The following is a 16,261-nucleotide window of genomic DNA, read 5'->3' on the forward strand; positions in this document are numbered from 1 at the left end:
ACACAGCAAAATTCCAGCAGCACGAAAAAATAATTTCACAAGAAACTCACCAGCCATCTCTCCATTCACTTTTAGGCTTGATTAGAACTGGTCAAAAATGTTCTAACAAAATCAAAACTTCCTATGGAAATGTGTCAATTTTGACAAAAAAATCATTTAGAAAAATACCCAAATGAAGCCTTTCAATTTTTAGTTTCAAGATGACATTTTACTTCAAAATGTATTTTATTTTAGGTTTTATAAATAATACATTAATGTTAAATAAAAAGTCAAAATCAAAATGAAACTTTGTTGATTGACCCAAACCATAATTGTCTTAAACTTTTCTTTTTGCAGGAAATTTTGATTTTCTCTGGTTTGTTTTCAATCCAATTCAGAACAAAAACAAATGTCAAAGCTGTAGGATTTCCCTCTAAATGGGAAATATGGTTTCTGCACTGCCCTAGACTTGTCCAGTATTTTGGATGGAGCTTGGGGCCAGGAGGGTTCAGAGGGACTTATCTGCAGTAGGAACCAATAGGAGGAAATGCAGATGAATTAGTGGGTCATGTGGGCTTTCTGGAACATGAAGAGAATACTGCATGGCTGGGGCATCATGGAAGATGGCATGAAGATGACAATGGGAGAAGATAATGGGGAGGTAGGGAGTTCAGTGGTGGAGCAAAAGGGGTGATCAAGTAGAGCTAGGAGAATTTTTTTCAATAAATTGATTTTTCACCGAAAACTGCATTTTCAGACCCGTTTGTTGAGTCACTTTCAATATGATGAATAATTTCAGTTGGGAAAATTTTTCTAAAGAGCAAATTCATTTTGCTTCTACTTTTCAAAGTAAAAGGGGTCTTTCAATTTTTAAATGTGACTATTCAAAATAAGTGAAAACAGCTGAACCAAGGAGGTAAAAAAATAATCGACTAAAATGTTTTTTGTGACTTGAATAAAACAAAACAAAGTTTCACTTTGTGTCAACTCAGAATGATTTTTTTTTAATTTAATTTGGCAAAAATATAGATTTTTGTTTCAGTATGAACCAAACTGGATATTTCTCCAGAGTTTTTGGTTCAGCCCCTGAAATAAAATTACATTATTTGCTCAGCTTCAGTGGTAAGAACTCTGAAGTGAGATGCAGGTGGTGTGGGATTGGGAGGTGAGGACCAATAGCTTCATACAGAATGTGAATAGGAGTCAAGAGTGGATGAGAAGATGGGACAACATGGATGGGAAGAAACTTTATTAATGTAGATGTTGTTTGAATCATGCTCACATTCCAATGAGTTATGGATACCTCCTGGTGATTAATTTGCCACTCAAAACTATTGCTGGACCGATTTCAAAACTCTTTGTTTTTATTTTTCAGAAACCTGGTTTGAGTTCACACCTCATGAAGCCAGCTTCCTTGGCTATGGAGCAAGTGTACCCACGGAATACTTTGGAAGTGAATACAAGAATGGGGCGCTAAAGAAGCAGAAAGAAGAGAAAAACATGAGTTACCTACAAGGTGAATGCTCATGTTCCTGCAGATAGAGAGAATTGAGGCTGGTTAGATGGCTAGATATTGCAAGTCAACCATGTAATTCTAAAATGTAAATATGTAATATTTATATATATTATAGAGCAGTGTGGAGAGTGTCCACCCAGCTCTCATTCCATCTACATATACCATATCATCCCTCCTTCCATTCACTCACCTCTTCTAACACCCAACAAATGCCCTACATAATAACATCAAGCTTTTATATAGATAGTTGAGGTGGGCAGAAAACAGTTTTCCTGTGCTGGGAAAAAAATGAGTTATCAATAGAAATTCCTTTCCTGAATCGGAACAGAAAGTCAAAATCTCAAAAATATTCACAAACTAAAAATAATAAAAAAAAAACATTTTGGTTCAGGTCAGTCAAAACACTTTATTTCAATAAGAACATAAGAACTGTCATAGTGGGTCAGACCAATGGTCCATCTAGCCCAGTGTCTTGGCTTCTGACAGTGGCCAGTGCTAGATGCTTCAGAGGGAGTGAACAGAACAATGAGTGAAATGTGGAAAATGTATTATCATTTAATTATCAAAATTTTCAATGAGAAATTTGTGACATTTCATAAAACAAAACAAAACAAACAAACAAACAAGAATCCCTGCACAATAATAAAAAAAATTCAGTGACAAACCAGTGAAAACCAAAATACATTTGTCCAAAACCTTCTGAAACCAAAAACATTTCAATTTTCAACCATAAATAAATCAAAATAAAAAAAAATCAGTTTTCTAATGAAAAAAAAATTGATAAAAGCATTTTCCTCAAAATTTTCATTTTGTCAAGTCCCCAATTTTCTATTGAAAAATAATTAGAAGAAATATGTTTATCAGCCCTGGGCAGAGCTTGTCCAATTAAACAGAGAGTCAATTCATTTTATACTCTTTTCCTTCTTATTTTCAGGTTTGTGGGGAAGTTGCATTGGCAGCAAAGAAGAAAATGAAAAAGTCATAAAGGGTATGTCAGTTTCTTTCCTCATAGCACACTGGAGTTGGAATGCAGGTCCTCAGCTTAAACAGAACAGGTGCCTTATAAAAGAGGCACCTCAGAAGTATGTCCTGCTGGATGGGATCCTATAGATCATCAGCTCCAGAATCAGCTTCCTGCACCGGTCTGAAATAACCCAGCTCTAGGGATTTCTACAGCACACTGGAAAAGGCATCTCTGTGTGTATGCTGCTGAGGGCAGGGGTGTTTTGTGTTCTGCAGATTGTTTTATTCTATTTTAATTTATGGAAGAGGTTCTAGACTGGCTGAGAGCTGACTATTTTTAATTTTTATTAGGGGAGATCAGAAAACCACAATTTTTGGTGAGAAAAATACTCAATTTTTTTGAGCTGGAAAATAGAAAAATAAGTGTGGAAAATGGGGTTTTACTTCACATTTCTCATTTCTTTTTACATGCCCCCACGTTCTCCAGGGAGTTTAAAAAAATAAGAAGGTGTGGAATAAAAAAAGGTAGGAAAAGGTTATAAAATGCAGTGAAAATCCAAACTCCAAATATAGGGGAAAGTATTTCTAAAAAAAAACAAAACAAAATAAAGTGTCATATTGCATTGATTTGTTGTTTGTTTCCTTTCATAGTTTCCTACTGAATATTTTTTTAAAGGTCAAAACTGACATATTCCTATGGAAGATTTTGACTTTGATGAAGCCAAATTTTCAGACAGGAAAAAAAATGTTGGTCAAAATGTTTATATCAGCTATATTTTATATATATTTATTTTTTTTAAAAAACCTTAATTAATGAGTCAATAAGTCAAAGGGGGGGTAATGAGGTCTAGATGACGGTTTGAGCCATATGGACATACAGAAAGGGATAGATAAGCTACTCCCACTCCAAATGTTACTTTGTCCACCTCTAGTTCAACCATAAATAAAGGTGACATCAACATCTGTAAGTGTCCCAAGCACCTCCAAAGGGGGACACAGTGCCATGCTAAGTGGATGTTCAACACAGGATGAAGAAAATAGTAACAAGACAGAGATTTTGTGACAAGCTTGGTGGGAGTAGATGGAAATGGTTGTGCTATAATTTAGTCAATATATTTTTCTCCTAAATCAGTGTGACCTAAAAGTTCATTCCTAAAGGACTGAGTTATTGTCAATGTAAGGTGAAATGACTGACTCCTAATTTTTTTTTCAGATATGTTCTTTGGCATCTTTAAGGGAAAAAGAGGATCGGATTCATCATTCTCGGTGGCTAACAAAAGTAGGTCATTATAGTCCATGGTAACTCCAATGACACAAGTGGAATTACTTACCATAAGTGCCTATGTGGTAAGGCAAGGGAAAAGTGAATGGTGCTACATTGTACTGCTGATGACTGAAAAGGGGCATTCCAACCATGCCAGTGGAAAATCTTCTTTTTGAGAGGGAAAAATATATTGGTTGATCATTGAAATACTAGAAATAAAAATATTTCACTAAAAAATTTCTGAAAAAAACAACAATTATTTTTACCAAAACCAAAAGAAATTTACTGAAAAAATAAGTTTTGATATTTTGGTTATTCATTAAACAATAACTCCCAAAAATGTTGCTGTACAGAAATTTTCATTTGTTTTTTGTTTGTTTGTTGTTGTTTGGGGTTTTTTTTTTGGTTGAAAAGCTATTTCATCTAATACGATATTGTATTTCTTCTCATTGGTACCAATTTTGTTTCTTATGAAACTTGAAAATATTGACTTAACCCTGATAACTGTAATCTGAATGTTGCTTCCCAGTTGATTATATGATTGATCCTGGCTATATGAAATGACTGATAATCCTAATGACATTTTCAGGTGATTGGGAAGGAACTTTGGAGGGGTTTCCAGCACCCACCCTTGAACCTGAAGCTGGTAAGTATATACATATGGTTGTCTGTTTTGTCCTGAGCTGTTAGCTAATATTTGGGACCTACAGGGCCATTTTGTTAAGAGGAAAAATAGATGATACAAGTCAGGTATATTTGGTCTAATCTTCTTTATTTGCAAAATATGTGCACTACATCCTGTCTCCCTGAGCAGAGTAGAAACAAAAAACTCAGCAGTTTCCTTGCTCAGAAATTCCCAAATCTGCCACTCCAATGAGCTCTGTGCCCAAGGAGCTCTATCTCTGAGCTTCCTCTCAGGGTCACATTCACAACTCCTACTCTTGGCTTTCTTCCTGTGAAATACCAGGCCTTTAACCAGTATTGTAGCATCTGCAAACAGGGAAACTCCTCAGGATGCATGCCTGAACTCTGACCTGTGGCTGGAAATATTCTCCACTGTATGCATTTGTTTTGCTAAAAGGGTGTAATTCCCAGAAGGTGAAAATGGGCAAGAGAGGATCGATCACTCAATGGTTGACCTGATCTGTTCATTCCCTCTGAAGCACCTGGCATTGGCCATTGTTGGAAGACAGGATACTGGGCCAGCTAGACCTTTGGTCTGACCCAGTGTGACCATTCTTATGTTCTTAATTGCAGAGATGATTGGGAAGATTTGACAAAATGTTGTGGGGGGTTTTCAGCCACTTTGCTAAAACTGAAACTGTTCATTGGAAAGGGTCAATTTCTATTAACACCCCAACTAAAAAAAGTTGGAAAAATAATTTCAAAATTGTTGAAAAATTCTGTTTTGGCTTATTTTAAATTAAAAAAATCATTTTTTTTCAGTTGGAAACGACTTATTTTTGAAGTTCAACATCATTTATACTAAGGGAAAAGTTTTTAAAGTTAAGAGTCAAAATGAAACATTTCAAAATAATTGAAATGAAATATTTCAATTGATCCAAACTGATTTTTGTGGTGAGGTATGTTGATTTGCAAAACATTTTGTGATTTTTGACTATTTGTCTCAATTCGAGACAGGAAAATGTTGGAAATCTCCAAAATTCTTGTGGAACAAGAAAACCATTTCCCAAGTAGCCTGATGTATATGTGCATTTTGATGAGTCTGAAGGACTTTAATCACCCCGATATCTGCTGGGAGAGCAATACAGCAGTGCACAGACAATCCAGGAAGTTTCTGGAAAATGTAGGGGACAATTTCCTGGTGCAAGTGCTGGAGGAACCAACTAGGGGAAAAGCTCTTCTTGACCTGCTGCTCACAAACAGGGAAGAAATAGTAGAGGAAGCAATAGTGGATGGGAACCTGGGAGGCAGTGACCATAAGATGGTTGAGTTCAGGATCCTGACACAAGGAAGAAAGGAGAGCAGTAGAACAGAGATCCTGGACTTCAGAAAAGCAGACTTTGACTCCCTCAGGGAACTGATGGGCAAGGTCCCCTGGGAGAATAACATGACAGGGAAAGGAGTCGAGGAAAGCTGGCTGTATTTTAAAGAAACCTTATTGAGGTTGCAGGAACAAACCATACCGATGTGTCGGAAGAAAAGAAAATATGGCAGGCGACCAGCTTGGCTTAACAGTGAAATCCTTGCTCGTCTTAAACACAAAAAAACAGCTTACAAGGAATTGGCCGATGAGATTGCAGAGCCATTGGCCATTATCTTTGAAAAATCATGGCGATCGGGGGAGGTCCCGGATGACTGGAAAAAAGCTAATGTAGTGCCCATCTTTAAAAAAGGGAAGAAGGAAGATCCAGGGAACTACAGGCCAGTCAGTCTCACCTCAGTCCCTGGAAAAATCATGGAACAGGTCCTCAAGGAATCAATTCTGAATCACTTAAAGGAGGGGAAAGTGATCAGGAACAGTCAGCATGGATTCACCAAGGGCAAGTCATGCCTGACTAACATAATTGCCTTCTATGATGAGATAACCGGCTCTGTGGATGAGGGGAAAGCAGTGGATGTGCTAATTCTGGACTTTAGCAAAGCTTTTGATACAGTCTCCCAAAGTATTCTTGCCAGCAAGTTAAAGAAGTATGGGCCGGATGAATGGACTGTAAGGTGGATAGAAAACTGGCTAGATGGTCGGGCTCAACGGTTAGTGATCAATGGTTCCATGTCTAGTTTGCAGCCAGTATCAAGTGGAGTGCCCCAAGGATCGGTGCTGGGGCGGGTTTTGTTCAATATCTTCATTGACAATCTGGAGGATGATGTGGACTGCACCCTTAGCAAGTTTGCAGATGACACTAAACTGGGAGGAGTGGTTGATACGCTGGAGGGTAGGGATAGGATACAGAGGGACCTAGACAAATTAGAGGATTGGGCCAAAAGAAATATGATGAGGTTCAACAAGGACAAGTGCAGAGTCCTGCACTTAGGACGGAAGAATCCCATGCACTGCTATAGATTAGGGAACGAATGACTGGGCAGCAGTTCTGCAGAAAAGGACCTAGGGGTTACGGTAGACGAAAAGCTGAATATGAGTCAACAGTGTGCCCTTGTTAACAAGAAGGCTAATGGCATTTTGGGTTGTATAAGTAGGGGCATTTCCAGCAGATCGAGGGATGTGATCATTCCCCTCTATTCAGCACTGGTGAGGCCTCATTTGGAGTACTGTGTCCAGTTTTGGGCCCCACACTACAAGAAGGATGTGGATAAATTGGAGAGAGTCCAGCGGAGGGCAACAAAAATGATTAGGGGACTGGAGCATATGACTTATGAGAAGAGGCTGAGGGAACTGGGATTGTTTAGTCTGCAGAAGAGAAGAATGAGGGGGGATTTGATAGTTGCTTTCAACTACCTGAAAGGGGGTTCCAAAGAGGATGGATCTAGACTGTTCTCAGTGGTAGAAGATGACAGAACAAGGAGTAATGGTCTCAAGTTGCAGAGGGGGAGGTTTAGGTTGGACATTAGGAAAACACTTTTTCACTAGTAGGGTGGTGAAGAACTGGAATATGTTACCTACGGGGGTGGTGGAATCTCCTTCCTTAGAGGTTTTTAAGGTCAGGCTTGACAAAGCCCTGGCTGGGATGATTTAGTTGGGTTTGGTCCTGCTTTGAGCAGGGGGTTGGACTAGATGACCTCCTGAGGTCCCTTCCAACCCTGAGATTCTATGATTCTGAGATTCTATTATGCATGGCAGACTCATTGAAAAGGTCTCTGGCGGTCTTCAGATCAAAGAAAACACTTATGGCAGCTATTAACATGTTTCAGGATAGCACTATATTGCTGGAAGCCAGTAAAGTACCTGTTGTGTTCACAGTGGTGCTAATCAACAAAGTAGACCAGGTCATGTGTGTGTGAAAAATAGTGTTTTGATTAAATGGAATTATTTAAAAAATATAAAATTTCTGTTTTCATTGAAATTTTGGGGATTTTGGACAGAATACTTTCCATCAGCCCTAATACTGATGTGTCCATATTGCCAGTTGAGGAAGATGATATTCAGGGTGAAACTTCGAATCTCCCAGAGTGGGATTAATGCATATATTGTGGAGGCAATAGAGGAAGAGGATGCAGTATCATAGACTCATAGACTTTAAGGTCAAAAGGGACCATTATGATCATCTAGTCTGACTTCCTGCACAATGCAGGCCACAGAATCTCACCCATCCACTCCTGTATCAAACCCCTAACCTATAGTTGAGAGGGGAAATGATAAAATCTGGGCATTGATTTTAGCCATGTACACACACAGGAAGGGATATTTTTTCACAAGATTAAAAGGAAAAAATAAAACTGGCAAAATGTTGGACAACCCAGATTAGAGGTAGAGGAGGGAAGATTCTATCCTGCAATATTTCAACTAATATTTTTGTCCTTGGTCTACTGATGAATATCTTCACTGTAATTTCAGTGTTGTTTCTTAGGGCTTGCCTTCACTACTACAGATGCTACAGTGGCACAGCTATGGCGCCGTTGTACTGTATTGTGCATACTTCCTTCAGTGACAGTGTGTGTGGGGGGGTCCATTGTTATAGTTAATGCACCCCCTTGAGAGGCAGTAGCTAGGCTGATGGAAGAATTCTTCTATCAACCTAGTGGTATCTATACTGGGGCTTAGGTCAGCTTAACTACATCTCTCAGGGTGTGACTTGTTCAAAACCCTGAGTAAAGTAGCTAAGTCAACCTACGTTTTAGGTGTAGACCAGCCCTTAGATGTTTGTGTTATTGTCTGTGGCTGTGTGAAATGACTGGGAAAAATAACATTTTCAGGTGATATGGAAGGTGCTTTACAGACTGGGCCAGGAGGACCTTCACCGCGTGAAGGTCCTTTTCAATAGGTAGGTGTATATATTCCTGGATCTCTGGCTCTGACCCTACAGATGTAACTGCTATTATGTTCACAGCATTCAAACAGGGAAGGTAGATTTTAAAAAAACATTAAGTACTCTTGCTAGAAGGTTGTAATGTAATATTACTTTATGTCTTTTAAAATCCAGAACCTTCGCACACAGAAAACAAAAACAGAGTAAAAGCAGGCTGCTCCCTAAGGCAGAGAGGAATAACTCTCCCCACCTTGATCTAGGCTGGCTTTTTGCAGAATGACTGCTGAAAAACCTAGATCACATGCCTCCTTCAGAGCCCCTGTAGACCACAATCATGACTAGGAAACCCCTTAAAGGTAAAGTGATAGCTACACATTTTCATTACAGCACCGTTGCATTGACAGCTGTGGAATTGCTTCTGATCTACTCCTGCCTGAGATAGGGTGACCAGGCAGCAAATGTGAAAAATTGTGATGGGGGTGGGAGGTAATAGAATCCTATATAAGAAAAAGACCCCAAAATTGGGACTGTCCCTAAAAAATTGGGACATCTGGTCACCCTAGCCTGAGAGGATAATCATATCCAGATCGTTAATGACATAAATGATCCTCCTGAGTAATGTTCTCTCTTTGCTGAGTGTGTGCTCCGGCCTAAAGCCTCGTGGGAAGCTCATATTTCTTTATTAATATAGGAAACTCTCTGGTGGTCACCACCAAAGTATCTGAGAACCTTAAGAAAATTCAGGATGGGAAACTGAGGGTTCAATCAGATATAAAGTTGGGAAATTCAACAGAATCTAAGCAAGTTAAGACTGAATTTCAGTGGCATATGAGTGATGACTTCCTTACATAGCCCAGCCTAAGCGACTTCTCAAATGCCACAGAGAAAGCTTTTGGCAAAGCCAGAAGCAGAAGCAGAATCCTATCCAAGTAGTCAAGGATGAAATTGTGAGGGGGCATTGAAAAAGAGGAAGAGAATTTTAGCCTCAAATATGCAAGGGGGCTGCAGTGGAGAGATTCAAAGAGTTCACTGGCTAATCAGAATCCAAGCAAAGGTCATTTTAGCAGATTTAATGTGGACAATTGGACTGTGGTGTGTGTTGGGGGCGGGGGCTCTGTGCATTAGGGAAGCTACAGAGATGCACACAGAGATGGTGGAACCTGGGAAAAGGATTTTAGCCAAAGGGTAAGTTTAGATATATTACAAAGGGGAAAGTGGCAAGGTACTGACACAGACTTATAGAAGAATTGAAGATACTGAATATTAGACGTAGTTCCACTACTTTCTTTCTTTCTTTCTTATGATACAACCTGCAGGAAATGTTAACACGGCCTTACTCATTGTGCCCTGAATTATGTTTCCTAGGTCAGTGATAGTGTGCAGTAACTGATAACCCAAATATATTTTTTCAGGTACTATGGGCAGTTCAATTACTGGAGAAATTGTGAGTGGCATTGGTAAGTCAGTCGAATCCCCTATGCATTGAGTTTGAATCTCCTCTCATACACTGGCTACATGAGGTGTTATTTGGCGTCATTGTGAGAAGAGACTAACGCCGAGTGCACTGCTGAATTAAACAAATCTCTCGGCTCTTGCACACCCTGCCTTTTGAATAATAATTCTCATGTCGTCAGTTTTTGGCAGATGTCTGCTCAGGACAAAGCTGTTCCAGACTAGCCCTATTTATGTGTAGGGTTTCGTGTCGTGCCCTTTACGAAAGTTTCTGGACCCCTTCACCAATGTTGATGAATGTGTTTTCAGAATGTCCATTTCAGCTGGGGCAACGTGATTATTCCTGGACTGGCAGCACCATGACAGATGTATGGTGGGATTTTCAAAAGGCATGTAAAGGGGATCAGAGCAGAAGCCCTGTTGACTTTCAGTGGGACTTATGATCCTAAGTCACGTAATGTCAGATTTTTAAAGGTATTTAGGTGCCTGGTGGTATTTTCAAAAGTATTTAGGCATCTAAAGGCCATTTCATGTTAGCCAAAATGTTTAGATTGACTGAAAATGATTATTGGGAGAGGGGGCTCATATTGATTTTGACCATTTCGGCTGTTTTGGTTGTGTGTGTGTGATGGGTTCCCCACTATGCAACCTGGAACTAGGGTACCGCTGGGACCTCTTGCTTACCAGCCTGGGATCCCTTGCTCACTATGATGCTGTGACAAGCTGCAAAGCCCTCCAGGTATTGCACTTACACAGCCATCCACAGGCAGGGGCACCCCCTGCTGAGTGACATGAATGCTATTCATGAACCAAGAACAGAGAGGCTCCAGCCAATGCCCCCCAGCTCCCTGGTCTAGGGCCCCACAATCATGCCGGAATCAGAAGCCTGACCAGTCATTATAACCCAGTCTGCCCCTCCCTCAATATGGGAAGGACATGCACCAGTCCATGTTCCTGAGCTGAGGTTTCCCAAGCACTTCAAGCAAACACAAAACCTTTCATAGTCACATTTTCAAAGTGAAATGTTTTGGTTTAAAACAACCTTTTTATTTAGAAATTGTGTTCAGTTTCACTTAAAGATCTCTCTTTAAAAGCTCAAAAAACAGGATGAAATGTTTCATTGTGAGTCAAGCCAAATGTTTCTTTCCACACAAAGTTATTTTTTTACTTTTTCTGTTTGCTGAAAAATTTGAAAAAAAAATCTTTTTTTTAAATGACAATTGTTTGTTTAGCCATGGAACCAAAAAATCTGTTATTTATACAGCTCAATTCAGGAACTAACAGAACTAGGCTACATATCTCACATGGTGGAACATAGGAAATTATTTATAACTTCCAGCAGGTTTTTTGTGAAGGAGAGAACTTTGTATCTTAATGCAGAGAAGCATGCGTGGAGCATTATGTGGCACAGTGTGGGATCCAGGATGCTGAGAATACCACAGCTTCTGTCTGTCTCAGGAGAGAGTTCCCCTTACGTTCCTTAGAATCAGCTTTGCTTTGCAGCTTCTGCTCCATAAAAGATACACCATAATTTTCCCCCCAGCTCCTTGTCTATACTAGCAAATACAAGATAAGAGAAACTCTGATTTTCAGAAGTTCCTGAATATGTTTTAGTACTTAGCTCTGATATTTTAATTCTGGTTTGTGCCCTCTCACAGGCTCAGCAGTGGATTTAGCTAGGATGTTGTCTAAAACCACTTACGATCTCTTGCACTGGAAATGGGGAACCAATAGTAACTTTCTTTACAAATACTGTAAGTAAAATACAGATTAGGGACTCTGTGGTGTGAATGTCTCCCTTTCCTAGGGTCCTGCTTTGACAGTAAATACATCACACAGAAACTTATGGGAAAGGGTTGTCTTTTTACACAGTCTTGTTAGGATTGGAAGAATTTGATGGTTGTTTTTTTTTAAATTTTGACAGACAATATCAATGTTTATTTTTAAGCATTTTTCAAAATGTTTATTCATTTAGATTTTCACAGTTGTGTGAAATTGTGGATTTTAAACATTTGTTTTTATTGATTTAAATCTTCACAATTACTGAAAACTAGAGAGAGACTCAAATGATTGTTTAATGACAGTAGACACTGAGAGTCAAAAAATGAACTCTTTATATACCATTAAAACATAAATTGTCAACATCATGTCAAAATATACAAAATAAATATCCTTAAATCAACAAATCATACCTGTTTTTAATATTTATTCACTAGTCTATTTTATAACTACCCTAATTAAAAAGCCTAAATCACTGGATTTTAACTTTAAATTCTCAAGAATCATTATCTTGCCTATCAGTACATTTTGATTATCAGTGGAAATAGGCTTTCATTGCTTTATATATATAGGGTGAATTCCATGTTTATTGACCAATAAAAATCTAATACTTCCAATCAAAAGCATTATGTTCTAAATATTATGTTAAGATTGCAGAGTCAAGCACTCAAAGCTTGGGACAGATCAGAGTTAAAGTTGCCCATGGAACTGCAGTAAAGCTTCCTTCTGCATAGGCATTATGATATAGCTTTAATTACATGGCTATGTAATACCCCCCATACCCAAACTAACAAAAAATTTGAAAACAGAAAACAAAGTAATGGGAAGTGTTAGAAAAACTTAACTATAAGTGCTGCTTCCAGCAGTGCCTATAATGATGCCCCGTAGATGGAAGCAGAAGCTCAGGAATCAGAAATTGGTGGTTGTACTGTATAATGACCAGTGGATGGAAGGATTAAGAATAAGAAATGGGTATAATGTATAATGGGCACTAGGGGCAGCAGAGGATGAGGGTGGGGAAGGGGCGGCTATACTGTATAATGGACACAGAATACAGACTCTTTACCAAACCATAGCTGCAGTGAATATTATTTATAAATCTTGTTCGCATGCCATGGGTAGGTGCAGCTTCTAATCTCTTAGTATTAAAACTCTATTTTTGGATACATTCCTTTAGCTGGTATTGACACTCCTGAGCTGGTGAACAATAAAGTCATCTCCTTGGTTGATGCTGGCATAGCCATAAACTGTGCTTACCCCCTGGTTCTCCGCCCAGACAGGAAAGTGAAACTGATCCTCTCCTTTGACTATGGACCTTTTGATCCGTTTCAGGTAACTTCTATCATTGTTATCATTTTTACTATTGCTCCAACTAGGATCGAAGGCCAATTGTGCCAGGTGATGTTTGAATATAGAAAAATATGTTGTCTCTGATCACAAGAGATAAGGGTCCAAAAAAGGAGTTTAGAATCTTTAAAAAAACAAACTTTTTTTTTAACTTCATTGCTGGAGAACAGTTCATGACAGGAAGTGAGCAAAGGATCCCAGACCGTTCTGAACCTGCTGGGGGAATGTTTGGTGGAAAGAATCCAACCATCCAAGTAGGAAGTTGGTCAGCAGACTTTAGTCAAATCTAGTATTTTTGGGAGGTGGCCGAATGGATCTCTGTTGGAAGAGATTTTCAAATGCATAATGGACAGTTTGGTGCCTTAATCAATGGGAGTTGGGCAACGGATTTGGTGGCTTTGAAAATCCACCCCATAGTACCACAGGGAAGGAAATCTGTAAACTGAAAGATGAAGTGTTAGTGGCCTTGAGCTTTGATGTGATGAGTACAGGGGTGAATATTGAGCCATAGAGGAAAATGTCTCCTACTGAACCAAGGTGGGTGAGGTAATGAATTTTATTGGACCAACTAGTATTGGTACGAGAGACAAGCTTTCAAGCTTATGCAGAGCTTTCCTTTGGGTCCTACTGAACCACTCAGATCTATCCCTGTGAAATAGCTGTGGGCTGCAGTGAACCTTCTAGCTCTGTGCCAGGGTGCTGGACTCAATGTGCCATGTTTGATACTGGCTGTGGGCTGAGATTTTTAAAGGTAGTTAAGTGCCCAGCTCCTATTGACTTCTCCAGGGAGGTAAATTCTTGGTCCTTGTAGTTTTTTGGAAATCCCAGCCAAGGGGTCTCTGTGTAGACAGCCATGTGTTGCTACGCAAACATTCTTCCTATCCCAAGAGCAGAGGGTCTGATTTGAACTGGAGGTTTTTTGCTTAGTCAATTTATTTGAGGCATCAGAGAGAAGTGAGCCTTTTTGTGTTTTGAGGTACCTGCTCTTGAGTATTTGACTATCTGTGGACAGCAGCAGTTCTTTTAAATACAATTATCACATTTCCCTCATTCCTAGACACTCAAGCAAGCTGCCAAATACTGTGAAGAAAACTGCATCCCGTTCCCTAAGGTGGACGAGAAATTGCTCCAAGACCCAGATAACCCGTCTGACTGCTACATCTTCAGAGGAGAGGGTGCTCCTACCGTCATGCATTTCCCACTTTTCAACAAAGTGAATTGCCCAGGTAACTTTCACGTCACACCAACTTTCTTTAAGGCTCCTGACCTCACTCTTATTTCACGTACATGGGTGACTTAAATACAGCTGAGTCTGATTTGTGCTGGGGTAGCGTAGCAAAGGGACATAAGGATTGGGAAAATAAGTCACATTCGTCTAGTCTGATGTCCTATCTTAGAATAGCCAGTGATAGAAACATAACAGGAAGTTGGGAGAAATTACAGAGTAGGTAGTTATGGAGTTATCTGGGGAGGAGGAATAGCTCAGTGTTTTGAGCATTGGCCTGCTAAACTCAAGGTTGTGAGTTTAATCCTTGAGGAGATGATTTGGGGATTGGTCCTGCTTTGAGCAGGGGGTTGGATTAGATGATCTCTTGAGGTCCCTTGCAACCCTAATAATCTATGATACAGGATTTTTGTTACTAACCTCTGGTTTGTTTTGTTTTTTTCTTCACTGAACTGTAAACATTTCAATTTTAAGAGGTATTTAGGTGCCTATAGATGCAGATAGACACCTAGTGGGATTTACAAAGTGCCTAAGTGAATTAGGTACCTAACCTATCTAACCTACACAGGTGCTTTCAAAAATCTTACTAGTCGCCTATCTTTCCACACCTAAATACCTCTGAAAATCTGGCCCTATATCACATCCATTGTTTTAATTTTAACTAATTTAAATGTGAATCTTCAAAATATCCATAAAGACATCTACCTGTGTTTTAGTCCTAATAATAGTAGTAGTTGTTATTGACATTACATTAGTAACATTAATATCCTCATCCTAAAAACATATTCACATCTCTCTCTTTGCTTTCAGGCTATGTGAAGGAATGGAGAATTAAATTCACCCCCATTCGCTTTCTCTACAATGAGGGAGACATCCACATACTCCTCCAGTCAGCCAGACTGAATGTGTTGAACAACAAAGACAAGATTCTGCAAGAGATCAAACATATTGTGGCTTGCTCCAACAAGAAGACAAGCTCTTAAGAAGACTTTTTTTCATCTATGCTCTGCATATGTTAAAGCCACCCAGTAGATTTTGCAAACTACAGAATTGTCACCTGGCTGGAAAATGTCATTATTTGGGATCACAGTGGGGTGAGGAGTCTCAGCTTCTGCTATGAGAGCACTAGTACCTAGCTCATGAGTTAACCCCGTGACTTGACTGCACTTTAGTTCAGCAATTCTGATTCTGCGCATTAGTCAAAGAAAAGTTCTCTCTTGGTATAAATCATTCTTTGCTTTCTGTTGTGAATTGTTGCTCAATCAGTCTCTGCTCTGTGTGATGCCAGATGCCTTGTCTCTTGCCACACAATTAATGTTCAATCAATAAAGCCTATAACATCACAGGATTTGCACACAGTGCCTCTGTCCTAGAAACAGCCAGCAAAGGCACAAGCATCTGTGGTAAAAGCCATCTCCCCTAGCTCTTCTCACGCTATAGGTCCTTTGATACATAGAGGGGTTAGAAAAATGAGAACCTAGTTTTGTGGGCAAAGAACATTTTCATCTCTAAGTTCTAGATGTATGTTTTGTGAAAATATTATTGAAAATGTTCTTGAAATAGTTAGCACCTTTTTTAACAGAAACCAATATTTTGGATAAATGGAACATTTTCATCATGTCTTTTGCTGGTAACTTCTGATTTAAAAAACAGATAAAAATGAAAGAAAAGAAGAAGAGTAATGATGAGTTTTCTGTTCCAATCCCATTCTACCCACTGGAATTGGTCCAGTTTCATACAGATGTAACGGGGAACAGAATCATGTCACCAAATTCTTTCCAACATTTCCATTTTTTTCCCAAACTTTCCAGTTTCCCCTGGCTGCATGGTACCAATACAAACATGCAGAC

At 39.2% G+C, this 16,261-nt stretch overlaps 1 protein-coding gene across 1 annotated transcript in view; it reads left to right on the forward strand.

The window, feature by feature from the left end:
• LOC123347836 (cytosolic phospholipase A2 gamma-like) overlaps positions 1–15,995 on the forward strand; it is a 31,472-nt gene extending 15,477 nt beyond the window's left edge. Inside the window, exons 7-17 of the mRNA XM_044985025.1 lie at positions 1,355–1,495; positions 2,430–2,483; positions 3,672–3,737; positions 4,312–4,368; positions 5,360–5,426; positions 7,725–7,789; positions 10,021–10,065; positions 11,719–11,814; positions 13,017–13,171; positions 14,244–14,412; positions 15,222–15,995. Of these exons, the coding sequence (XP_044840960.1) occupies positions 1,355–1,495; positions 2,430–2,483; positions 3,672–3,737; positions 4,312–4,368; positions 5,360–5,426; positions 7,725–7,789; positions 10,021–10,065; positions 11,719–11,814; positions 13,017–13,171; positions 14,244–14,412; positions 15,222–15,394 (1,088 nt within the window). The 3' untranslated portion in view covers positions 15,395–15,995. The remainder of the gene's footprint in view (positions 1–1,354; positions 1,496–2,429; positions 2,484–3,671; positions 3,738–4,311; positions 4,369–5,359; positions 5,427–7,724; positions 7,790–10,020; positions 10,066–11,718; positions 11,815–13,016; positions 13,172–14,243; positions 14,413–15,221) is intronic.
• The last annotated feature ends 266 nt before the right edge of the window (positions 15,996–16,261 follow it).

This window comes from Mauremys mutica, chromosome 13, assembly GCF_020497125.1.
Source record: "Mauremys mutica isolate MM-2020 ecotype Southern chromosome 13, ASM2049712v1, whole genome shotgun sequence".
Taxonomy (NCBI): domain Eukaryota; kingdom Metazoa; phylum Chordata; order Testudines; family Geoemydidae; genus Mauremys; species Mauremys mutica.